The sequence below is a fragment of the Nelusetta ayraudi genome, unplaced genomic scaffold (assembly GCF_046127955.1).
Source record: "Nelusetta ayraudi isolate G7.1 ecotype Tasmania unplaced genomic scaffold, CSIRO-AGI_Nayr_v1 ptg000097l, whole genome shotgun sequence".
In the NCBI taxonomy this organism is placed as follows: Eukaryota; Metazoa; Chordata; class Actinopteri; order Tetraodontiformes; family Monacanthidae; genus Nelusetta; species Nelusetta ayraudi.
The window spans coordinates 2889303-2915648 of NW_027466147.1; the positions used below are offsets into that span (position 1 = coordinate 2889303).

Consider the following 26346-nt stretch of genomic DNA (forward strand, 5'->3'; position numbering starts at 1 on the left):
GTCTTGATTGGGCCAGCACAGTAAAAAAAAATGTATTTAAAGTTCAGCTGCTGAGTTTAATACGCTAATTTAACCTGCTAACTGAGCTTCAGTGCTTTGCCTTTGAAAATATCAATCTCAGCGGATAGAATTACTCTGGAGTCGAGAGTTATTTCCTCCCACGCGAAGCAAAACCTTAGGACTCCACTTTTCCACCTTATTCCAATCTATTGTGCAGACCCTGCCTTGACTCGCTCGAAAACTCAGATTAGGTTATACTGCTCAGGTATAAAGTCCGAAACAAGCCGGCTCAGCCAACTCTTATGCTAGCTTTAACCCATTCTGCACTATGCTGATTTAGGTACTTTTTTGTTGTTGTTGTTGGTGTTTATACAAGTTGGGCACAACCTGGCCGAAGTTATTGTAAATACAGAGTGCGAAAGAGTGCATCCTGGTCCCAAGTGATCGCGACGAGAGCTGACATGCACGGGGCTCCTATGGTAATGTATGAAAAAAATAAATATATGCGTCGCTATGAGATTTGTGTATTCATGCACGGAGCCTTCGATTGTTGCCTTATAGCCAACAAACATGGAGAAATTCTCAGTGATTTTATTATCATCTCGCAAGAAGTTACAATTACATACTTCAGTCGCTTGCGATTAAACATGGAGTAATTCTTAGTAAAAGGGGATCAAGAGGAAAAATTTGTAGTAATGGGGCCAACGTTTGCCAGCAGTGCCCCCTAGTGGAGCGGTTCACAATTTTCCACTCTGGAACCACGAGTGAAGTCACTGAACGATGCTGTTTAAAGGGCAGTTCAGAACATTGGAGGTGATTCTGAGTGAAAAATTAAACCTTATCAACTGTTGTAGGCTGCATTTTTATTGACTGAGCAATTCAAGTTGTACGGAGGGAGTCAATTTCCGGCATTGGAACAGGGCTGTGTGGCGTGGGGGTCATGGGGTATCCGATCTCAGCTGAAATGAAAATGAAAATGTTTTTTGGGAAAGTGCTTCCATCGAGGGAGAACCTTTCTGGAAGCAACGGCAGAGTGTGCCAACTTTCTAAATGTGGACTCTTAACATTTCCACCCCAGCAGAAATAATAAGATTACACAGACTCTCCGCTGGGACGATGGATTCAGTTGGCTCAGAAGTAATTTGGCTTCCCCTTCAGTTGTATTCAGTGCTCTAATATTGTCCATCTGAATTCACTAAAACTAGGATCAATATTGATGTTTGGACCGTTCACATTCGCAAAATATTTTTTGGAAATGTGAGTGCTTGGAAACGTTGCTGAAGTTGGTCCTTGTGATGGTAAGTCCTTCCCAAGACAGGAAAACACATCCTCTCAAACTGGTGGTTAAGACTTTTCATATGTTATCATGAGCGGCACAAATACCTGCCAGCTACCCCAGGAGACGCTTCACTCACCATGAACTCAAGGACATGAATTATGGAATTACCTTCAGTCTATAACTTTGCCTCCGTAGATGATTTCACAGCTGCTTCCATTCCTACTACAGAGTGACAATAACTGTGCCAGTGCTTTTTCAAATACCCGTCACAATTTCTTAACGTTCATGTGAGGTTAATGGCAACAAATACACATCTGTGCGTCTGACGTGCACATATTCTCCCTCCCTTTATTTCTTGTCGTTTCACTCTGCCTGCCTCTTGGTTCAGAAGATCATGAATTCATTTGTATCCACTAGCGACCGGGAAACAAGCTGCAATGCTAACAAGGCATGGTGGTGGCATAATGTGGTCTCATGGGGACCTTGGGGGAAAAAAAAAAAAAAAAAAGGTACGTTGCCAATAACTGTTGCAGATACAGCAACATGTTTTGACTGAATAACAAATGTCAAGTCCCGTTTATTTCAACCACCTGTTTGCAACCGGAGCATTTTTGCGATTTTTTTTTTTTTTTTTTTTTTTCTCGATAAGGCGACACTTCACTTCCACACAGTATTCATGACATTGACTTGAGTTCTTTCAGAAAGTATGAGCATTTTTGTTTGGAGCCCTAGGCTGGTTCACAGCAGAGGAAACAGAGGCAAAAGGAGACACTTTAGTCTCAAGGATCAAATTATCCTGCCAGGGTTTTGCTGCCAGCTGCTCCTCTCGTCAGAGACAGAGAGTCACAGACTGACTGTCAAATTCAATTTTGAAGGAATTTGCAGTTTCCAATGTGATTTGTACAAAGTTTTTCTTTTTCTTTTTTTTTTTTTTAGATTCTATTGTTCTATGAAAAGCCAGCTACACTTTTTGTGGCAAAAAAAAAGTGCATCCTATTTCCCACATATTTTGCGTAAAATGACACCATCTTCTCTGTAAATAAAAACGAGGTGGCATATCGGGAACGGAGAGAGCGGACTCTCTTCTATGCACAGCTTCTGAGGCGTTAATGATATTCCATGTATAAAGGATGGGATACAATAAAAACGTTTCCCCACACATACTTAAAGCTTGTCTATATCAGATCTGTAAGATGCACTTAGTCTATTAGCTCAGCTGCAAAACGGGTAGAAATAGCAATCAGGTGGTGGCAACTGTGTCACCTCTCTGACTAAAGTGGCTGGATGTCCTCCCGATCATGGCAGCAATCATAGGAGTAAGACGGAGGCATAGTCATGCCAGGCGTGTATTGGAGAAATGGAAATGATGCAAAGGTAGAGGTTGCCGTGCACACAGCTAATTACAGCTGTATTTCTACACCCATCAATCTAGCGCTAAAATTGTAAGCCTGGTTCAGACTGCAATTTGTGCACCTGGCTCAAATTTGTGGGCGTGTTTGCTCCGGGCATATTATTAGGGCAAAAATCTTGCTGGCTATGCAGATAAAGTGGTGCAGATTTTGGGGTGCAATGTCTGTGCAAATAAAAAAAAAAAAAAAATGCTATTTATGGCCGGGGTCCATTCTTTGTGGATCCGGCCCTTAGTAGTGTAAGAGAAAACCAATGAAATGCAATGAGTAAACAATAAATGAGCAAATCCAACCAACGACCACTCATCCTTATTCAACATGGTCTATTAATGGAAGCCATTGTGGTTACAGAAATAGAAGTGCTCTACTCTCTTCCACCTTTCTATACTGTACTTGCACCCGGAGGGCATTGAGGTAAGCTATTGTGACCGACGGTGCGATATGTCCTGCTGTTACAGCTGGAATGAGTCCACTGCACTTCTTGTTTGTTATTGATCCGCTCGCCCAGGGTGGCAAAACAGACAAATTCCCCCAGCAGCCAGGTTAAATACGTCTGATTGTTAACAGATAACAAGATCAAGGCAGTCACGGGTGATTCAAGCAACCTGGAGTCTGTTCTTAATGAGAACGCTAAGGAAGTCTCAGTTTCAGTGCAAGTAGCAATATCGTAGCAGCGGGTGATGGACGAGCCCTATTGGAATATACTGCAAAGGGGGCTTTGCAAACGCCGTTGCAGCAGGCCAGGGGTGTTGGTGGCGGCGCTGATATGCTGTCTCCAAGCCAATTAGTTTACAGCCGGGACGATTTGGCCATTGTCAACATAAATATACTGAAATGTGGTATCCATACAAACATATACATAGAAAACCTAGCACACACAGCGCTGATCTGCAGTTATGAGTATAATAACGTTGATCAGGCAACTCACGTATTATCACTTCTTACAAATGGTGTTCAGGATGTTTTGCCAAGACTGTGAACATACCACAGTACTGCAATACCCAGCACCCAGGACCGATGCCTTCACCGATCCATTTCATTCACAATATTATTGACACCTGTGTATTTCCACTACAGTATCATGTGTGAAAATAGCCAGTTCTCGGATTTGCACTCAGACTTGCAAACAGGTATAAGCCGGCATGAAATGAAAGCCCGGTGCCGGGGAACACGAGGCGTGTTGGCGCTCTAACCTGTTTATTGCTGTGCGCTACCTTATTACCAGCCACTCACTGTCATGATTTTAGGCTCTCTGCCTGACTACAAAGCTCTTCCCTGAATCTATAATATCAAAATGGGTAATTATGTGGTACTTTGATGTTCTCGTTGAAAATCGCATCAAAACACTTCACATTTTCGGAGCAAACTCTTTGCTTGAATTGAGTTCCTGCCCATTACACTGTCACATTTCCAACTTGTTCTGTGACCCTAATTTACAGTAGCTGCACTAAGATGTGGATTCATGATGGAACACAAAAAAGCAGATACAGAGGAGAAAGACAGTGGGAGGGAGAAGAAGAGGAGGAGGACGACAGAGAAGGGAAACGACGACGTGTCTCTTTCCGGGCTTAAAGATTTATAAGGTTGAACCTTATCCTGGTAAAAAATAGCACTAACCTTGTTTTAACAATGTGCTGTGAGTCATGCAACACCCAGTTAAATAAGAAACACTCGAGACAGAAAATACCGAGAGGCACAGACAAACTTACATCACATGGTGTGAGTCATGCTTTCATCGACCAAATAAGACCAAATGTGGAAGCAGCGTGATCATAACAAATCAGAGGCTAATTGTTTTTTCTTTACCACACTGTTGGCTTATTAAGAGAGCACTTTAGTCTGGCAACGCCAGAAACCCAAAAACCCAAAGAAAAACAAGAAGCAGAGTGGCCACTTCCTTCTTCCTTATGTCTGCTCAAAAGTCACAAATTGGAATCTTCCTGTCAGTCAAGATCGAAGTTCTCTCCCCGCTTTTCCTTATTTGAAACCTTTCTCTTTCCTTTAGCTTGACTTTACCGTCGACCTGAGTGGGAACTTCCCTTTGACTAATCTTCCCCAACGAGTAAGTTGAGCACTTGCACTCCATATTACACAACGTAGAGTCTCAACAATAGGTGTGACTCCGTACGTGGTGTTGCCAGATGGGAAATGTTAAAGTGTCGCACCAGCAGCTTCAATTTGTCCTCATTTTGAGGGAAATTATCGTACGTGGCCAACATGCAGTCTGACGACAATACCACCTCACCGTAGACTGCACGTGTATTAACCCATACGGCGGTTTGACAGTTGAATAGGCTGCGAGTGTTGACTCTGACACAATGACCGTCAATCGTAAGGTGCAGAAAGTAAAGAGAAGAGCAACGAGAAGTGTTCATAATGTCTGTAATTAATTGCCGTCTCATTAATGAGATTCTCATCTATACTCTAACGTCTCACTCTGCGGGTGCAGCCAATGGCTGAGGTGGAGGGTTGTGCACCGTAGCAGGCAGAGTGTTTGCGCAGCGGCGCTAAATGAAACGGGTACTTATCGAGGCAAACAGGGCTTCATTAGGTCTTGAGTAATGACCTGCGTCACGTTACACGTCAACCTGACTCCGTCTTGCTTCTTTCTTCCTCAACTCTCTGTCCCTTCGGCTCCCAGCGGAGCTCTCGGAATGACACCGCAGACCATTTTGACTCGGACTCATAAATGCAGTGGTAGGGAGAATAAAAAAGAAAGGGAGGCTTGTGATTCCCCCAAGCCCCCAAGGCAATGTGTAATCCTGAGGTTGTCAAACGCAATAAGACAGCAGCCACAGCAGGACGTCAGTATGGCGGGATACAGCGTGTGTCGTATATGTCTGCGTTTCGGGAGAGTAAACATGCATCAAGTTGAATCGCGTTTCTTGCTGTTTTGCAAGCTAAACCGCACCCCGACCCTGCTCTTCATTAATTTCTCCAGGGTGTCACATCCCACCATCTTCGTGCCGTCCCTGGTGTCTCATCGAGGAGTGTAATGTCTCAGACAAACGGCTCGATTTGCGCTGTGAAAATCCATCTGACCCTCCAGCAACATTGCAGTAATGGGACATTCCAGCCAGATCTCGCAGCATCACAGTTGAGTCAAAAATGTTCCGCGAGAAAGGGATGGTTCAAAATTTTTTTTTCCATAACCCCTATAGCAATGTAGGTGCGTACATTGCCTTTGATTATCAGTGGCTGCGTTTCCATGACCCCTAGAATTGCACAAAACCTAAATATTGCAATTAAAGTTGGAAAAACCTCTCTAATATGGCTAAACAGGTGTTGATGCTCTCATGAGGTGGTTTTTTCAGACGTATCCATATGGAGGTACATCACAAACGTGCCATGGAAACACTTTTTGCTCGCATTTACACGTGAGTGGGCGTGACGTACGGGGTCACATGACCAGTTCACTTCAAGTGGAAATGGCGCGTTACGATTGGACGGAGGAGGAGATGGAATATTTTTTGTACGTAATTAAAGAGAAAAATATAACAACATCCAAATTCAGCTTTATCGCAATGTGTTTTATACGTCCATCCTCCTCAAAGTGGGGTCTCACTGGACGAGACTTTAGGAGAATTACGGCTAATGCGCTTCACACCATTTAATGGAAACACCTGCATTCATAATTGTGGAAATATTGCTTTTATTTTGGGAAAATACTGTAATGGAAACGCAGCTAGTGTGTGTGTGTGTGTGTGTGTTTTAACCCTGAGGTGGCGGGTGGAAAAAAACAACAACAAACAAAACACAACACAAACCTTTCTGGCAGAGGAAACAAAGAAAAGTTAAAAAAAAAAAATCCACTTGCCCCCCTGACGATAACAAAACACAGGAAGCAGCGGCCGAGGTGAAGTGAAGCACAGGTGACGTCTTGAATCTCACAGGGAGGGACGAGGCCGTCGCTCGGAGGAGGAATGACATTAAAGAGCAACGGCAGAGCCGAGCCGAGCCGAGTCGAGCCGAGTCACTGTGGGTCAGACTGCCTGGACAAATCAAACATACAGTAAGACGCACGGAGCAGCAGCCTCCCTCTGCACACACACACACACACACACACACACACACACACACACACACACACACACACACACACACACACACACACACACACACACACACACACACACACACACACACGCCACAGCAAAGTGCCAGAGAAGACGTGGTGAATTTGTCTGGCTAAAGTGGAAGTAGCCTTTTCACAAAGAATGTCCTCCGTCCCTTGTTACGCAGATATGAATTACCCTCAGTCAGATTATGTACCTCTGGAAAGATATTCAGGTCAGCCAAAGGTTGCGCTGACATCCTCCGTGACGCGTTTCTGCCTCAGTTTTGTTCCTCTTTTAGTTCTCGTCTGTCTTCTGCATCCGCTGCTGCCAAACTCTCTCCTAATAACTGCAGCCAGGTTCCAGAGAAAGGTACAAACAACTTGACGCGACGCCAAAAAACATTCGTCCTAACTCCAACGGATTTTTTGTGATGAAGCGCAGGACCCGCTCGCTCACTCGACAGCGTCGCTCGCTCTCCAGAGCGCCAGTGCGACCGGCTTCAGCTGCTGCAAACGTCACACAACTGTTTAGATTCCCAGAGTATAAATTGATAAATCAAGCTAAAAAAAAATGACACACTGGACCTTTAAGAACGCAGCAGAACTCTGACTGTTCTCAGGGCGCATTCCAAATTATTTTGATTATTTTCAAACTTTTGTAAAACATGTGAGTGTGTTGTGTCTTTGACTTTGATCCTGCCTGACTCCGCCTCCACCAGCTCTGGAAAAGAAGTTTGGCGAGAAGGCGAGCGAGTGAAAGTCATCCTCCCTGAAGATTGAGAACCAAACACCTTGCAAGTGTGCTCGGCAGTGGGCAGAAATACCAGGAACTGAGGCAAAGAACCTTCAGATATATATATATAAAAAAAAAAAGAAAGTATTTTCTCTTCCACATTCACTACAAATGACTCAGAGGGAGCAGAGAGTGGAGAGAGCTTTTGGTGTTTTTGGTACTTTTCAATTGTTTTTTCCTGAACAGGAACAAACGCGACTCTGCATTAGCATATGTCACCTTCACTTTTATTCATGACTAAGACGGAAAGGTGCCGCTGGATGCCGTTCTGTCAGAGAATTGGGCCAATTGCTTTTCATCTCCAGTGTTTTGTCCAATTATGAATTTTCCATCCATTTTTGTCTCCTCGTGTTTGTTTGTTTGTGTCTCCCTGCACTTGCTTGAATTCACTTGATTCTCTCAATTGTTTTGTTACTTTGCATTTTTTGTTTTTTGTTTTTTCATGCGTTTTTTTTTTTTTTTTTTGTTCTCATTTGAAACGCAAGTTGGCACGACTCAGCCACTGGTCTGGAAAACAAGAGGGATCAAGAGGTTCATTATGCAACCCTGAAAAACACTTGCACGAACACGCAAATAAAGGAGAGTTTGTCCACTGAAGTTGAAGACGGGGACAAACACGTGTTTTCTCCGAACCTACACACACACACACACACACACACACACACACACACACCGGCGGTGTTAACTTTTTTCCCTTGTGTCTCACACACGTGCACACACGCGTCCACGCACACACTTTCAGGGGCATGCACATGCACACGTTGAAAACCCAGTGGTCAAGCTAATTGCATTAGGTAACCTTAAGATGCAGACCCTTCTGTTTCTCACACATCGATACCTCTGACCGAGCAGCAGGCGAAGAAAAACAACCACCCAGTAGAAAAGTAAGAAAACTTCAAACAAGAAAAAAAGGTGAAGAGAAAGTCATTAGGGGCGATTTCGGCCAATAGAATTTACAGGTTCTCATTGTCCACACATCCGTGTGTAATACGCAGAGGAGCAGAACCTGCTTGGGAATCAGGCGAGATTGCTTGCTATGTATGGAAGATTTCTTTTGAATTGTCATAAATTATTATTTTCAAAGGCTTTGTTTTCACAAAAATCTCGCGGTAAATAAAGGAAAAAAAAAAACTCAAGTCGACAATTTTGGGTCTCATGACAGATAAAACGAGTGTTCGTCAGTTTCGCAGATTTTAACGATTGACGACGTTCAGTCGCTGCGGAACATTCTTCTGGGGAAAATAAACACAAACAACTAACAGAAAGATTTGGCTGCATCACGACTGGAAGAGAACGGATGCACGATCAACGGGAATACGTGCACCTTTCGCTGGGTCACATGACCAAAGCGAGAGATGAGCTTTTTGTTCCGACGGCCAGAACAAAATCATTTCCATCATTCCTTCTGTGCCTCATCCATTTTAAATGGAATAGAATGAAATTCAGGGATGAACTACGAAATGTTTGCGTCGCATTAAAATATTGTATGCGTGATATTTGACTAACCTTAGAGAGGGAGACAAAGGGAGACTGTAGCGTCTTAAAAAAACAAACAAATAAATCATTGAGGTTTGCAACTACTGTCAAAACTCTCCAACATGTCCAATCACAACAGAACAGAGCAACTCTGAATGCAGAACTGTTTCTGGGAGCCCGGCTGAAAAGACAAAAAGTCTCACTGTCATCTGCCTCCTCTGCCGCGCCGCCCGACGCAGACACCCCCCCCCCGCCCGTTAAATAAAATGGAAAGTCGTTAGTCGTTGACGGTTGGTGGTAACTGTTAACAGCGACAAGTGGCCACTCAAACTTACTGCTCCTTTGACTCAGTGCCTGATTTTCCTCACAAAGGAGCAGTGTTGTAGTCAAGACCACACCGACCAAGACCAGGACATGATCAAGACCAGAGAGTTTCGAGATCGAGACCAGACCAAGACTTTATATCAAAGAAAAATATCAACAAAACCAGTATCTTTTTTTAAATTTAAGTTTGCTTCTAAATGGAACAGCAGCATCTCTTTCAGTTGTTCAATAATTTCCTATACTATTTTGAACCATTTAAAAAAAACAACAACAACTTTGCTTGATAAAGTAAAAAAAAAAAAAAACTCCGAGACTGAGACCCTTTAAAAGTGGTCTGGAGACCAAGACCAACCTCCAGGACTACAATACAACAAAGGAGGAAAGTTTACGGCCCGCTTTGTTTGACAGTTGGTGCGTCTGCTGGCAGCCCTGCTGGAGGACAACCAGGCAGCAATCAACAACACCAAAAACCCAATAAAGAGCGGTAACGATCCACATTACAAGGCAGAGGGGAGATTAAAACAAGTGGAGGTCTCAGTCATCCGCAACAACAGCAGAAAGAACCTTATCTGGGATCTCTCTTTTCTTGTTCTGGGGTCTGGATGTGTTTTTAGAAGACATCCACAACAATGAACGATTGATAATCAGTGCCTCTCTGCTGGTTAGAAACAGCTGTTTTTTTTTTTGTTTGTTTGTTTTTAATCAGTTTGGCTCTCGGCTGGAGGTAGCAGAGATGAACATGTCCAGCACTTTGAGATGTTTTGGAGATGGAGCCAGAGAGGTCCGAGCGAGATGGTTTGGCCTCGTCCGCAGCAGGGACAGAGGATTCATCAGCGACTCTCCAGAAGAACAAACGGACCTTTGGTTTTGCCGGTGCATGTGAGAGAGTTTAGCTCGACGTTCAATCAGGCATCATCGACTGAGTCACACAGCTGCAAGTCAGGCTTCTTCAGAGTACTGCTGCGACAAGGGAGGAAGCGGAGAAGAAGGTAGACGGCACACAAAAACGACCGACAGGCCTCGCGATGAGCTACGTGGCTAATGTCTCGCCAATCACGCGCTCACTGCGAGTGAACAGCTGCTGCACTGCAGTTTCTATTATTCAGAGATGGTTGTTTGTTTTAGCAGCAATCATCCATCAATCTATTTGGACAACACTTTGTACAATTAGACTTGAATTGCATGGTAACACGAGGAGGAGCGTTCCACTCAGCGCGACACGGGCACAGGCAGCCGGCACTTTACCAACACGATTCATCGCTCACGCACGTGAACCTGATTGGAATTTGTTCTTTCCCTCGCTCCTCGTTCCGTCCGAGTAGGGCGAATTATCAAATAAAAAAATCCAAATGAGCCTGAAGTGGGAAATAAACAATGCCTCATTGCAGCCTGATTGAGTGCCGCTTTACGATTCACACAGCAACGCCACTTTAACCGGTCCAAAATGCACTGGAGGTTTTGCTGTTGGTCGAAAGAAAAGTCACATCGTGATGATGGTCATCGGGAGAATTCCAATCGTGCCAATGATTGTTTCTCCATTCATGACGTCTCTAAGGGAATAACATTCGATGAAATACTTCTTCTGCCTTCGCCCTAAGACAGCTGGGAGAGGCTCCAGCAGACCCCCGTGACCCCGAATAGGAATAAGCGGGTACAGAAGCTTTGGACAGATGCAGCACAATGTAGATTCTGTGATGCAGTGCACGGAGGAGGACTCTTTACTTGAGCCCATAAAGTAGAGCCATGATGAGTCAGGTGTGTAGTGTGCTGGTGATTGTGTTGACAGAAAAACACCATGTTCATATTGTTTTATGTGGTATTTTATTGTCACACTTAGAAAGTAAAAGGCTTACGTTACGTTATGTTACTATACTTTGACAACGGCTGCCACATGGAGTGGTAACAAAAACAGTCAAGGGAAAGATTTGCAAAATGTTCCAACAGGACACGAGGAGACCTCCTCCAGGGAAGCATTTCACATTTTCCCCCCCAAAAAAGATGAAGGCCACTCCACAAAACGAGTAAGAGCAGAAGGAGATTTCAAGTCTTCAAAAAAAAAAAAAAAAAAGAGTTAAAGCGGCACTGCGGCTGCTTCCAGCAGGAATTTTGGGATGTTGGCGGGACGCACTGGGCTGCTTAATTTGCATCCTGTTTGTGAGAGCTGCACTTGGTGCTGAGAGACACGGATAATGAGCTTGTCAGCCATTTTTTCAGCGATGCTGCTGTTGCGAGAGACAGACGTGGCCTCAGTCTCAATGCACGCTGCTCCAGTTCAATGCGGAGGCAGACGGCTCAGTTTGCAGTGGAGGGTCTTCTTTGGGAAAATTCTATCGTCCAATCAGCAGCCTGATGACAAAATGACCCCCCCCACACACGTGTGTGTGCGTCTGTTATGTCTTTCTGCCTGTATTTAACGCCTCGCCATCATCTTACCACACCATCATCATACGACAGCAACTACACCTTCAGATAATTGGTGTTTGGAATCTCGCGGTCAGACTGCCTTCAGTTCCAGAGAAAATTCTCTGTGACGAATCACGTGCGTCGTTGTCAAACAAAATAAAAAAAATCCAACGTTGTAATGCCACACAATGCATTATGTTTAGTGTCGCCCCCTCGTCACGCTTGTGCGCCTGGGCCTTTTTTCACCTCATCAAGCCCCTTTTGTCTTTGGAGAACAGATCCAATTTCACATTGAATTAGGAGGTGAGTCTCTAACTAGGTCATGGGCCCTTTTCACACACACGCACATTATGTGTAAAGTGCAAGAGACAGAAAGACAGGAATGAGAAAGACAAAAGGGAAGGCGGGACTGATGCAGGGCTGATGCTGAACAGCTCTGAGGTGGATGTGGAGTGACAGCCAGAAAGAGGAACACATGTTGAGGTGAGGTGGGCAGTAGGAGACGTGGAGAGACCGAGACAGAGAATCTTTTAATGCCTCCTGTGTCCCGCGGAGAGCTCAGGTGTGTGTGTGTGTGTGTGTGTGTGTGTGTGTGTGTGTGTGTGTGTGTGTGTGTGTCAGCGCGTGAGTGGAATACACATTTGTAAATGTCGTACGATGGCTTAATATTGTTCCCTGGAAAGTCTACCCGTGTCTCTCAGCCCGGCTCTGCGTTGAGAACACAAGTACACACGGATACCGCCACCAGTGTTAAATTTAGCCGGAATGCTATGTACTTTGCTAACACACATTTTACTTGGAAATGCCTCTGAAATATGGATGAGGCTCTCTGAGAAGGGGCAACGAGCGCGGAGAGTCTGAGGAGGAAAAAGGGGAGTTGGAGACAAAGGCAGTTGTTTTTGTTTTATTTTGTATTTGTGGGACAAAATCTTTGGAGGAAGGAAAGTGTGCAACGTCATCAGCATAGAGGACAATGAGGTAGAAGGGTTGAGTTAGGGCAAGTGCACTTGTTTTGTGATCTTGAAGACGTTTGGCCTCTCATCCAAGGGGCTTCTTCAGTTCTAAAAACCGGTTGGAGAGTCCCAGGTATTTAACCACCCAAAGGTGTGGGAGGGGCTCAGGCTGATGGTACAAGAGGTACAAGAGAGGACAATGGAGGACAATGGAATAAGGGAACTGTCAGAGATCAACGCTGGCCCAACAGTGTGCTTGGACGGCTACGGTCCCCATAGGAACAAAGTACAGACACGTGCAAACAACATGTACTGCATCAATCCAAGTGAGAAAAAAATCAAGGAAGGGGGCGAACGTTATGTGCCATCAGCCATTATAGAGGCAAACAAACGAGACAGGATGCATGAAATGGATGCTGCAGACAACAAACATTGGCTGGCCATAGATCTGTGTCATGTGATTCAAGTAGTTCTGGAATCCAATGCATTCAACATGGACGCAAAGTGAGACACATGGTCAAAACTGACCGAAATAGCAGAAGGCACAAAAATCCATCCAAAAGTTTTCCACTGGCAACTGGTGTGTGTGTGTGTGTGTTTGTTTGTTTGTTGTAAACACCAAACAAGTCTTTCCACCCACCACTAACGCCTGGTGCTCTGTGAAAAAGTGCAACAAAACTTAGTAGATCAATAATGATCTTCATCTTCTTTGGTCCAGCTGGCCAGCATCAGAAATACAAAAAAAAAAAAAAAAAAAAAAATAGAATGAATAAATTAATAAATAAAAAAAACATTGTTGCTATTGTAATTGCTACTGCAGGGCAGCCCTGTTTGGGGTCCGCATGACTCGTCTGGGCTCTGATTGAGGCGGAATACAAACGCTTCGGTGCTTTAGATCCAGGTGGGTGTTCCGGAAATCCTTGAGACCAGATTTGCGCTTCCTTACTTGATTGCCGGCATCCTCGCTGTGCATTAACACTTTGCACTCCAGTAAAGCACCCCGCTACGACAGCAAAAAAAGATGGAGATCAGAGAGAAAGATAAAAAAATTAAAAAAACACTGTCTTGGCCCTCGGGCAAAAATTAAACGCGGAGACTTCTCGTGTATTGATCTGCTATAAGCGGCGGGATCTTTCTCCGTCTCGGTATAAAACTCACACACGGCAAAACGCATAATTCTCACTAATCGCGTTTGTACGGACGGGCTCGAGGGCAACGCGCACGTGCACACGCTCACAGATGTGGTGCGGTACGGTAGCAGATTGCTCCTGAAGGCAGCTCAGGGCTGACGGAGCTCTTCACTGTGGGACACGAGGAGGAGATTAGCGAGGTCAGTCGGTCCGTTCCTGCTCTCCGCCTCCGTCCGACGACGCAGGATTCCCTCGGCGAGGGCGCAGCTCGGACTTCTTCAAGGCTCCGTAGCTGCTTGATGTTTGTGGCGGGGGTTGGAGGCAGCGGGAGTTTAACGCCGCCCGAATTCACTGCGGCCCTTTTGATTTCGTCAATATTTCGTTTTTTCCCCAGTCCTCCCACCTCGCTGTTTAGCATTAGTTTCTGTTTCCAAGTCTCTGTGCATGTTTCCTCTGTACCCTGGCCTGGCCTATCACATCTTACTCGCTTTGCTCCGTGCGCGTCCTTTGCATGTTCTGAAGTCTTTCCAGGCGCCGGCCCCACTGGGAATAATTGCACCCAGACTGTAATACTGGAGACAAACTGTACTCTGTGATCATCGGCCACTGCACAGAGCGCTACTAGATAACGGGCGCTATCCTTCACACAGAGGCACCATATGCACGTATCACAAACTTCCCTCCAGTTTTTTTTTTCTTCCCAGACAAGATTTGGACTTTCTAGATCTGCTGTTGTTGTAATTAATGAGTCTCTTGCTGCGTTGCCATGAACACTAGAATTGCATAAAACCTAAATACCGCCATAAAATAATGGTCATGGAAACACCTAAACTTGGAAAAAAAAAAAACTCAAATGTTGCTAAAAGATTTTGACGCTCTCATGACGTGGTTTTTCAGACGTATCTGGAAGTATATCGCAAAAGTGTCATGGAAACACTTTTTGTCTAATTTACATGTCAGCGAACGAGACGTACGGGGTCACGTGACCAGTCCACTGAAAATGTAATTCTCGTAATTATGGAAATATTGCTTTTTTTTATGCGAAAAACAAAATTGCAGCTTATGAATTATTTTTTATAAAAATAAGTATAATCCAAAGATCCCCAAAAGCCAACCAATGCCTCTCTCTCATTTAATTTCATTTCATATTATTGATAAAAAAAAAAAAAAAAGCCATTGTATTATTTATTCATGGAGCACTGAACCTTAAAAAAAGTCTTAATCCATTTTATGCCAGACAAATTCTCAATTTCGATGCTTTGTGAAGCAGCCGCATGTGTAAGAGGAAACGTTGCCGCTAAAACACAGAAGGTTCCCGCGGGAGACGAAACATTCCACAAAAAAGGCGTCGCTATTTGTTGGCGCCAAGTCAGACACAAATAGTCGCTGTTCATGCGTGATCACAAATCTCGCCACAGGTCACGAGCGCTGCGCTGGAACGGCCAGAGAGACATAGGCCCCGAGCCGCGTGGAGGGGAATGGAGAGGGCAGAGAGGAGAAGAGGGTCGGAGAAGAGGGTCGGAGAGTCCGACACGACACGGGGGCAAAGAGGAGAAGAAGAAGGAGGGAAGAAAAGTCAGAGATACTCTGCTTTCCTTAACGGAGCGAGAGGAGTCCGCCTCATGGCAGTTAGCATGTGTGCTATCACGCCGACCAGACATCCACACACAAACACACACGCACACAAGCTTTGCCTGATAAAACATCCATGGGCTACAATTAGCAAACTTGCTAGTTGACCATGCTATGTAAATTTAGGATGATGAATTATGCATCACGCAATCCGTCTCTTTGTCTTTTTTTCCCCCTCAGACTGTGAGATGACTCACGTCCGGTCTTTACAAATTATTTTTTTTGTTCCCACTGTAACAATCAAGAGCAAAATTTTGCAATTTTTGAAACTATTTTATTTTCTTCTGCAACCTATTATTCCTCACCAGCGAAATAACAAGATTATGTTAGGCGTCAAGAAAAGAGAGAACAAGCCTTTGTGTCGCGCCGTGAACACATTCTGATTAATGCGGCAGGGATCCAGCGCAAACATCCTCATATTGTCAACAGCAAACAATAAACGAAGCCCAGTTTCCCAGCGCTGCCTCCCTGCACAGGAGGCTTCGCCAGGAGAAGTGTGGAAACGAGGCCCTGAATAATTCCTGCACGAACGAAGCGACGTCCGCTCACATCAGCCCCGTTCAGCACCAACGTCGGAACAAGAGCATGAAAAAAAAAAACAGCAAAACAGCCTTGGCTTCAGTTCTGGGACAAAGTGCACTAGATGTAAGAAGGCTTAGTCTGAGACCCCTAAAACTGCGCGAAACCTAAAATGTCGCAATAAAGAAACTCGAGATTTTCCCGAGAAACCCGACGCGAGACAGGAAAACCCCCAGCAGAACCTCGGAAACACGGGAGCGCGGATGTTGCCGTCGACTCGGCAGGTTCAGCGGAGAGTCGCCGGAGCCTGAAGCGAACGTGGCTTTCGTCTGAGAAATGAGACAAACGCACAACACGGAGCCGAGGATGCAAACTGTCTTGATGGCTTTGGATTTTTTTTTTTTTTTTTTTTTTTTTCTGCGTCGCGCCACTCTTGAAACCTTCCAAAGTGCTGCCGTAATGATGAATGATGCATCGGCGAGTGTCGACATCTGTCCACATAATGGATGGCCCGCAGTCGCCGAGAGATCCGCTGCATATTGAGAGCGTGACAGGATGCATATTTGTGTTATTGGTGGAGTCAACTGTTTCTGTCTATTTCAGCCGGTTTACACCAACAGATATTTGTTTGCCTGTTTGGCTTGCGTCGATTACCCACTGGAGACCAACCCATTCCCTGCTGGATCTGTTTAAAATAAAAAGAAATTCATAGAATCCCCTTTTTCAGGACAGCCTGAAAATCTAACTACGTCATAAACCCTTATTATACGACACTGTGTTTATTGTAATACTTAATAATTAATGAGTAGTCTTGACTAAAGTGCACCCAGCGTTAGCTTTCCAGTGGCTTGCGCTGTGACGATTACAACGTGCAAAAAAAAAAAGAAGTGAAACCTCGTTGTTCCATTCCAGCTACATCTGCATCCTTTACTCTCTTTCCTCCTGTTTTGGGGAAACTAAGAAGACCTCCAAATACTCCTTTTGCCCATATCACCAGGCAGCATCCCACGTTATAAACAGCAATTCATCCAGTGCAATATCGGAAAATTGGCAAATGATGTTCCTTTCTGAGAAAAGCCTCTTGGCAAACGTTCCATCTCCATGGTGCGGTCCAGGACTGAGATGCAGACCACCAGCTGCCAGCTGCCCACCAGCTCTCTGCAGCTACAGGACCGAGATCGCTTTCGCACCAAATTGTCCGGCGGACTCGGTTCAACTGGGACCTCGGTATTATTGGGGTCGCAACATTCCACCGCTCTGAGATTGCAGTCGCACTTCACTTGTGCCGAAACGAACCAAACCGAAGGGAGGGCGAGCAAACAGAGCACTGCAATCTAGAACGTAACCACTTGATGTCGCTGTTTCTTCTCAAAAATCTCCAAATATTACACACGTCGCCTTTAAATGACCGAAGGAGAAGATAAACAACATGTGGGGGAAACTCGCAACACAGCTGCGTGTTCACATTGTGTATTTCTTCCATTTGCTTCACTTGACGTAAAGCAAAAAATAGACCTTCATCCCCATCCACATTGATTTGATGAATCTCTGAAAGGAACTGGACTCTCTCGACAAACACATGGTGGATGTCCGAGGGCACAGAAACAAAGCAGTGCTCACCCTGCTGAAGTAAAAATTGATTCCTCCTCAACGGAATTTTTGCATTTTCTGAAAAGAAAACGGCGGATGTTCCGACGTCCTTCCTACCTGTGACCTTGAGCTGCGTTGTCCGCCGCACCAGCCTGGATCCGTACTGCAGCTCGCAGGTGTAGTTTCCCCCGTCGCCCTCCTCCACCTCAGGTATCCACACGTGCGTGGTGTTTGCCGTGATGGTGCTTCTCCATTCAACCTTCTCACACTCCTGGCAGAATCACACGGACCAATCACACACAAGCGCGTATCAGAACCGACTCCGACCCCCCCCCCCCCAACATTTCACTGTCTTTCCGAACAACCGTACCTTGTACCAGGTCATCTGCGGCTGCTTGTACGGCGCCAGGTAGTCCTCGATGTCGGGGCAGGTGATCATTTTGCTGTGGGTTATCTCCGCTTTCTCCAGGTGGCGGATTCTGCTGCTGAAACACTTGCCTTCGTCGCTCTCCTCCACCGTCATCGACATGGACACTTTCATGCAGTACGTAGCGTTCCTGATCGGAGCAAAACATTCAGAAAGAAAAACAGCAATTAACCAGAGTTGTCTCCTGTCTTTGTGACCAGGCAGATGCAATGGTTTGCTGTAGTGCCGGCCCATTTCTCTCTTGCTAAATGATCAGGGAGTAAAGCTTAACATGTGTCTCTATCAGTGGCCAAGAAGAAGAAGAAGAAGAAGAAGAAGAAGAAGATTTTAAACACATCTTATCACGACAAGGTGCTTGTGCTTATTTATTTATTTATTTTTTACAAGAAAATAAGAATTTGTCAAAAACATAGATGAAAATAATTCACACATAAGGCTTCAAACCCCAGACTCCCCGGGTAATAGCCATGCGCGCTTAACCATTTGGCCAAAGGGATATCCCCATGGCCAAGTAGCCAGGGCGCATGATCTATTGGAGGCAAAGTGACAGGACCGCCACTGTCACACACTCATACAAAGAGAAGAAGAAGAAGAAGAAGAAGAAGAAGAAGAAGATTTTTGATTTTTACAATCACATTTATTTACAAAATACAGGCTAAAAACTTATGCACCTTTTCCTAACATAAATAAATGATTAAACAAAGAATTAAATGAACTAAAAAAATATAATAATGAACAACAACACAAAATCAAAACCAAGCCAAAAGAGACAACCCATTCAAAACAAAAGAAGAAGAAGAAGAAGAAGAAGAAGAAGAAGAAGAAGATTTGATTTTTTTTTTTTTTTGATTTTTACAATCACATTTATTTACAAAGTACAGGCTAAAAACTTATGCACCTTTCCTAACATAAATAAATGATTAAAACAAAGAAATAAATGAACTAAAAAATAAAATAATGAACAACAACACAAAATCAAAAACCAAAACAAAAGAGACAACCCATTCAAAACAAAACGAAATAAAAATAAAAGTATTAAATGAATAAATACATAAATAGACAAAAAAAAAACACAAACACAAATCAAAAGCCAAAAAAAAAGAAAACATTCAATCTTTTAGTGCATCAGAAAAAAATAACTTATTGTTTAAAATAGCACACAAAATATTCTTGTGGCACCAGATTTTTTGGAAAGCATCAAGGTCTTTCACCATTTTAAAAAAAGAAAACTCTAGGTGGATTCGGGAACGCAGGTTACGGCGCCACACCATTGTTGCATCATTGCTACCGAGACATTCTATTTTATTTTTCCTTGAGATGTAAATTGCCATTTTTGCTTCTCCAATAATAAAATTTAAAAGTTGCCACATTTCTTTGTTTTTTTTGCTGTAGCCCGTACCATAAATAAAATTTGTGATTGTAAAACTCTGATTAAAAGAACTAAAAACATTAGTTAAAACAATAAAAAATGCAGTGAGTCTAAAACAATCAGTAAAAATGTGAAAAAACGTTTCGCTGGAGTCGCAGAAGGGGCACTGGTTGGACACAGCAGGGTTAATGATGGAGATAAAAGCATTGGAGGCAATGGCCCCATGCAGGATCCGCCACTGAAGATCACCTGTTCTTTTCTTCAGTGGCGGCTTGTACAGGACTCTCCAGTGGGGTGTACCATCCAGTCTTTTACTCCAAGCACACGTTGTTCTTTTTCCCAGAGTCTTTTGGTTAAAAACTTGGATGCACACTTTATAGAAGTCCTTCTTCTTAGTGTGGCCAAGGTGAAGGGATGTGGTCTTTAGTAGAGGGCCTTCGGTCTCAAAGCGAGGGGTGATTCTTAAAGCCGGGAAGGGTTCTGTGGTGTCTGGCTCTGTGCCTGACTCCAGCTGCACAAGGAGACTGCGTTCTCCAGGGGATAGTCTCTCCCTCCACAGCTGGAGCAGTCTCTCCGTCATCCTGGTGGACTGCAGGCCCAGCACACTTCCCACAGTCTGGTGGTCGCCAAGGGTCGGTCCTGCCGCTCGGACCAGGCGCTGCAAGTCCACGGTGTTTGTCCTGAGCAGAGCAGCCGTCAGCCCGGGCGTCGCACCACTAGAAATGTCCAATCTTGCACCATGAATAAGTGGTTCTTTTAAAAGCCAGAGCAGAGAATCGGAGGTGTTTTTTTCTTTGCTGCTTCTAAAAAAAGCCCATACTTTAAAAACACTTTGATAAAAAGGAGGAATCCCATTTAACTTTAAAAAATTGGAATCCATTAAAAACAGAGCAGTGTCCAGTCCCAGTTGACTCACCTCTCTGAAGATGCAGCAGGCCACACCTCTCCACACCAGGTCTGTTGGACCAGTCAGGAAGCGCTGGAGAAACTGCAGCCTGAAAGCTGCAGTCCTGCTGGCCAGGTGGATGAGGCCCTGTCCCCCCTCCTCTCTCGGTAAAAACAGCACCCCCTGTGGCACCCAATGTTTTTCATCCCAAAAAAAATCTATGACTTTCTCTTGGATTCTGACCATAAGTCCAGCTGGAGGGTCCAGACAGGACAGTCGGTGCCACAGGAGGGACGCGACTAGGTTGTTTAAAACCAGAACTCTGCCTCTATAGGACATCTGTGGGAGCAACCATTTCCATTTTTTTATTCTTTGTTCGATTTTTTCCTCCACTCCTTCCCAGTTTTTTTTCACCATGGCCTCATTTCCGAGGAAGACCCCGAGGTACTTTAGCCCCTCTGTCTTCCAGGCCAGGTTCTGGGGAAGGGTTGGGAGGCCACTTGCCCACTTCCCAACAGCAATTGCCTCACTTTTACTCCAATTAACTTTTGCAGCAGACATTTTATTATATTTATCAGTTAAAATGGTTAAAATATCAACATCGTTTTGGCTTTTAACTAAAACAATGACATCATCCGCATAAGCAGATAAAACAATGTTGCTATTAAAACCAGGTAAAACCAAGCCATTAATATTAAAACGTATTTTTGAGAGGAGAGGTTCTAGGGAGAGTGCATAGAGCATCCCAGACAGAGCACAGCCCTGCCGGACGCCCCTCTGCACCCTGAAGGGAGCACACAAACTGCCGTTGAATTTCAGTAGACTCTCAATGTCACTGTACAACACACGGATCATGGCAATGAAGCCAGGGCTGAAACCAAACCTCCCCATGACTTTCCAGAGGAAGCTGTGTTCAACCCGGTCAAACGCCTTTTCCTGGTCTAGCGAAATGAGACCAGTGTCAATACCCAATGAGCTGGAGACCTCCAAAACATCCCGAATTAGGTAGACGTTGTCTACCATGGACCTGCCGGGTACACAGTAGGTCTGGTCCCGGTGGATGACCTGCTCCATGGCTCTTCCCAGCCTGGAGGCCAACGTTTTGGACAGTATCTTATAGTCCACGCAGAGAAGGGACACCGGGCGCCAGTTCTTAATTTCCTGCAGTTGTCCTTTTTTAGGAAGGAGAGTCACCACTGCTCTTCGACAGGAGAGAGGGAGGGAACCACTGTCCAAGCTTTGGTTCAGAACCTGGAGCAGGTCAGCTCCTAGAATGTCCCAGTACTCGTTGTAGAATTCAACGGTGAGTCCGTCGATCCCCGGGGATCTCCGTCCCTGCATGCCCTTCAGGGCAGCCGTTAATTCCTCCAGCTGTAGAGGGCGGTCCAGCTGTGCATTGATGTCAGCTGACACCTGCGGTAGAGCTCTGAGAAAGTCTTCCTCCAGTTCAACGTCTTCCTCATACTCCGACGAGTAAAGCTGTGAGAAGAACTGTGTGGCTCTGCTCCTGATCTCCTGGGGCTCGGTCAGCTCCTGCCCGGTGTCCGTCAGCAGGCAGTGGATGGCCTTGTGCTGTCCATTCTTCTTCTCCAGGCCGAAGAAGTAACCAGAGGGAGCATCCATCTCTGAGATGTTCTGGATCCGGGACCGGACCAGCGCCCCCTGTACCCTTGAGTCCAACAGGCTGGCTAAGGCCATCTTTTTGGAGTTGAGGACTTCAATGTGTCCTCGATTTCCTGTAGAATAGCCAAGCGCTTCTAATTCCACTATTTCACTCTCCAGGTCTTTGATTGATCTACATGTATACTGTGTGACATTGAGAGTGTACTGCTGACAGAGTAGTTTAATTTGTACTTTTCCATGGTCCCACCACTGGCTAAGACTACTAAAATCAGATATTTGATTTTTAAAACCACACCAGAAAAATTTTAAAACTTCTTTAAAACCTTTATCTAAAATCAAAGCAGAATTAAAATGCCAGTAGGCGCTCTTTGGTAAAATATTTTTTAGGATGACGTCACATAAAACCAGAGAGTGATCAGAAAAACCAGATGGCACAATCCTACAATCTTTAAAAACATTAAAATGATGCTTAAAACAATAAAACCTGTCTAACCTCGCTAGAGAGACTCCGTTCTCTCTCAGGTGGGACCAGGTGTACTGACGACAGTCTGCATGCATCCTCCTCCACACATCCACCAGGTCATGGGAGTAGACCAGCTGCTTCAGAGTGTGCTGGGAAGCTGGATGTGGCTCTGTGTGGTTGCGGTCTAAAAAACCATCTTCAGTACAATTAAAATCCCCGCCCAAAATTAAATAATCCTCCGAGCCGCAGCTGTTTAATTTATTATTAACAATTTCTAAAAACCTCTTCCTCTCTGCTCCATGGTTTGGTGCGTAAATGTTCATAAAAACCAGATTAAAACTGTGGAGCTTGGCTTTGACCAGCAGGCATCTCCCCTTCACGACCTGCTCTACCTCCACAGAGGATGGAGAGAACCTCTTAGAGAGGAAGATGCCCACTCCTCCACTTGCTGTGGTGTTGTGGCTTAAAAACACCCTGCCCTCCCACTCCTTCTCCCAGCACCCCTCAATACTTGCGTCACTGTGGACCTCTTGAAGAAATAAAGTGTCCAAGTGCTTTCTTCTTGCTGTGTCCAACACAAGTGCCCTCTTTTTTAGTTCTCTGGCTCCATTCACATTGAGCGTTCCAATTTTTAAAACCTCCATGTTTGGGATTAAGAGGTAAAAAGTACAAAAATTAAGAAATAAAAACACAGATAAAAATAAAATCCCTGTCATCATTTTAAAAATGTATTTCTTTTCGGACTCGTATAAGGTGCTTTTTTAACCTGAAGATTTCTTGCTCAGTTAAATCTGATGAACTTTTGTTTTTTATTACATGCTTGGCAGACAGAAAAAAGGTGACTTTGTCAGGAAAGTGCATGTCAATGTTCAAGTTTTTAACTCCTTTTGTTTTTTGCAAGAAGCTTTTTATCATCTTTGCTGAATAGAAATGTTTTTCTCTATTAGCTAGAGGTGTTGTTAAAACAATTTGAGAGAGCGACAATTCGCTGCAGTCAGATATGGCGCCCTCACTGTCACTGCTGTCTTCAGCCGCAGCTCCAGCCCCCAGTCTACCAGTTTTCCCTCCCCCCTCATTTGACACTGTCTGCTTCCTTTTGCTGCGTCTCTGAGACGCAGCAGTTTTCAATTCTGGTGTTTCAAACAGACCATACGTTTTTTCAGTCACACAAGACCCACCACCAGTTCTCTCATCCACACCACCCAGTGCTTCAAAACCACCTCCACCCACTATCATGTCCTCTGAAGGATCTTTTTCTTTTCTTTTTCCCTCACCTGATTCTTCTACCTCACCCGTTTCCCTCACCTCACCTATCTCTCTCACCACACCCGCACCCAACTCTGCAACCTTCCCTGATTCCTCCACCTCACCTGTCTCCCTCACCTCATCTGCTTCCACCACCCCACCATTTTCCCTCACCTCACCTAATTCATTCACCTCACCTGTCTCCCTCACCACACCCGCACCCAGCTCCGCTACCTTCCCTGATTCCTCCACCTCACCTACTTCTAACCCCGCACCTGATCCCTCCACCTCACCCGTCTCCCCTCCCTGACTCCCTGACTCACCTGTCTCTCCCAACTCACCCTCTTCCATCTCCTCGACCTCTCCACCTTCGTTCTCTCTCACCTCCTGCTCCTTCGCTCCCTCTTCCCTGCTCGGGCCAGCGGCCCCCCCCGTATCTCCGGAGTTTCTCCGTCGTGGAGCGGGGACGGGCTTCTCGCTCGGAGCTGCCGCAGCCGCGACTGCCGCACCGCCGACCGGACCCGTCGCGTCAGCACCCGCCCGGTTCGGACAGGCTCTGACGAGGTGTCCCTCCGCCCCACAGCCGAAGCATTTTACCTCCGACGATGTGGCAAACAGAGTATAATCGAAGTCATCCACTCGTACGATGAATCGATAATTAAACTCTTCCGCCCTGTTGTTTAATATCATGTAAACCTGCCGCCTATGCGACACCACATGGCGAAGCAGCGGAGATTTACACCCAGAAAGCAACTTTCTGATCGGGGAGACCACCTTACCGTGCCGGGACAGTTTTTGGAGCAGGAACTCGTCGCTGATGAAGGGGGGGACGTTGGACAGGGTGATCCGGGCTGCCGGCTGTGTGAGCGGCTGCACCGCCTCGAACAGCCCGTTCACCGTCACCCCGGTCTCCACCAGCAACTTTACCTGCTCCACCCTCTCTAAAAACAGGACCACAGCTCGGTTCATTCGGGCTGCCGACTTCACCGAGCTGTGTCCGATCCGCTCCCCCACGGCTAACGCTACGTCTTCTACGTTGCACGAGGAGCCGGCACCTAGCTTGATGCCGTGCTTCCTCGACAGGGAGGAGAACCCTGCAGCCGCCATGACGGCGCACCTGGTCTCCTCCTCCCGACCAGACGGCGTCTGGCCGCAAAACACGACAAAACAAACACTAAAACTAAACTAACTCACACTAAAATAAACTACACAAATAGACAAAAAAGAACCACCAAAGTGTAAAGAATAGAAAAGAATATAGGTAGCACAATCGCTTCCAATTGTCTCTCTCCCTCTCACGCTCCTTCCGCTCAGAAGAAGAAGAAAGAAGAAGAAGAAGAAGAAGAAGAAGAAGAAGAAGAAGTCATAGCCTTTTTTTAGTCTTGTGTGGGGAAAATTGCACAAGATTTGCTTTCTGACTTGACGGATGGAATGTTTTCAATCAGACCAGCCATTCATATTTCCCCCCCCCCAACTGCTATCTGAACACGAGATGAGGTGGAGACTTCCGACCATTGCGAGCACTAACAATATACCGCACAACCTGCCAGTTTGCAACAGTGCTTAATGAAACTCTTGCCACAGCAGCCGGGAGTGCAGCAGGAAGTTGACCCTTCGGTGTCATTTATCGCTCACGTCTAATGTGGAAATACCACCGGCAGCCATAGAGCAGCTGTTGCCGCAGCACGGGTGCTAATATCTCCAGCAGCAGCTCTGCGGAAGGTATTTCATCATGTACTTGTGAATGTTTTTTTGGCTTGTTCTGGCAGCTTGCCGTCGTCAAACTCAAATTACACCTTCGGAAAACGGATGAACAACAATTCCGATCTCGGTGTACACAAGTCACATTTATGCTCACTGAATAAAAATGCTGTAATCGTTGGCTGGTTTATCGTTTAACTGCACACAAATTGGGTATGAATGAGAAAAATAAACAAATAGTAGCAGTAGCGAATGTATATACTTGCAATCAAAACCTCAGCATCAGACCACAATTTCACAATTGGTGCATCACAACTGATAAGCAGAGCTTTATATCTGCTAAGACCAATGGTGACTTTTTATTCCTATGGATCTACTACTACTGGTGGTGCTAAACTTGTGCAGCCACAGCTGCCTTGACACAGACTTGAGGCAGAGTGGCTGCGACCAACACATTCACTCACATTCACAACCCAATGTGGGTAAAATGTGTTGCCCGAGGACAGAGACTGGGTGAGATATCAAATCACCAAACCTCCAGTTATTGGACGACCCTCCTGCCGCCCTGAAGAGCAGAAGAGCCCCAGGGTCTCAAACAGCGCAGAAACTATTACTGAACAGCTCAGCACAGAAAAAGAAAGTTTGCAGAATTTGGTTGCACTTTTTCCTCCGGTGAGCCCAGACGGGTTAACAAGATAGCATTTGTTTTACTTGAAAGCACGTTGGTGTGAATCATTTTTTTCTCTCTAAGTGAAAAGCTGTTTTCAATGAAGGAGAGTTTGCTTTTTGCCGTTGTTGTTGGCTGCTGGTCAGATTAAACTCCTTTGAAGTGAAATTGTTTTGTTTGTCTAAGTTAATGAGCAACTTGAAAGAAAAGCACGGTGTGAACCCACTGAGGCACAAACGAACAAAACTACAAAATTACCCCCATTAAATGCAGCTGCAAAATGCCTTGAGAAGCTGTTTTTTTCACCCCTCAAATCAGAAACTTGAAAGTTTGTTCAAGGAATAGTTGAGCATTGATTAGCGAAGAGCTGACTTGATTTAACCATCAAGTACCTTAATCG

The 26346-nt window shown here is 45.2% G+C and overlaps 1 protein-coding gene across 4 annotated transcripts in view; it reads right to left on the reverse strand.

Annotated features, from left to right (window-relative positions):
* The window catches only part of il1rapl2 (interleukin 1 receptor accessory protein-like 2), a 290457-nt gene that overhangs the window by 66442 nt on the left and 197669 nt on the right, over positions 1-26346 (reverse strand). For all 4 annotated transcript variants that reach the window (XM_076048011.1, XM_076048010.1, XM_076048013.1 and 1 more), the window contains exons 5-6: positions 17936-18122; positions 17683-17836 (exon numbers count right to left, since the gene is read on the reverse strand). In XM_076048011.1, the coding sequence (XP_075904126.1) occupies positions 17683-17836; positions 17936-18122 (341 nt within the window). The remainder of the gene's footprint in view (positions 1-17682; positions 17837-17935; positions 18123-26346) is intronic.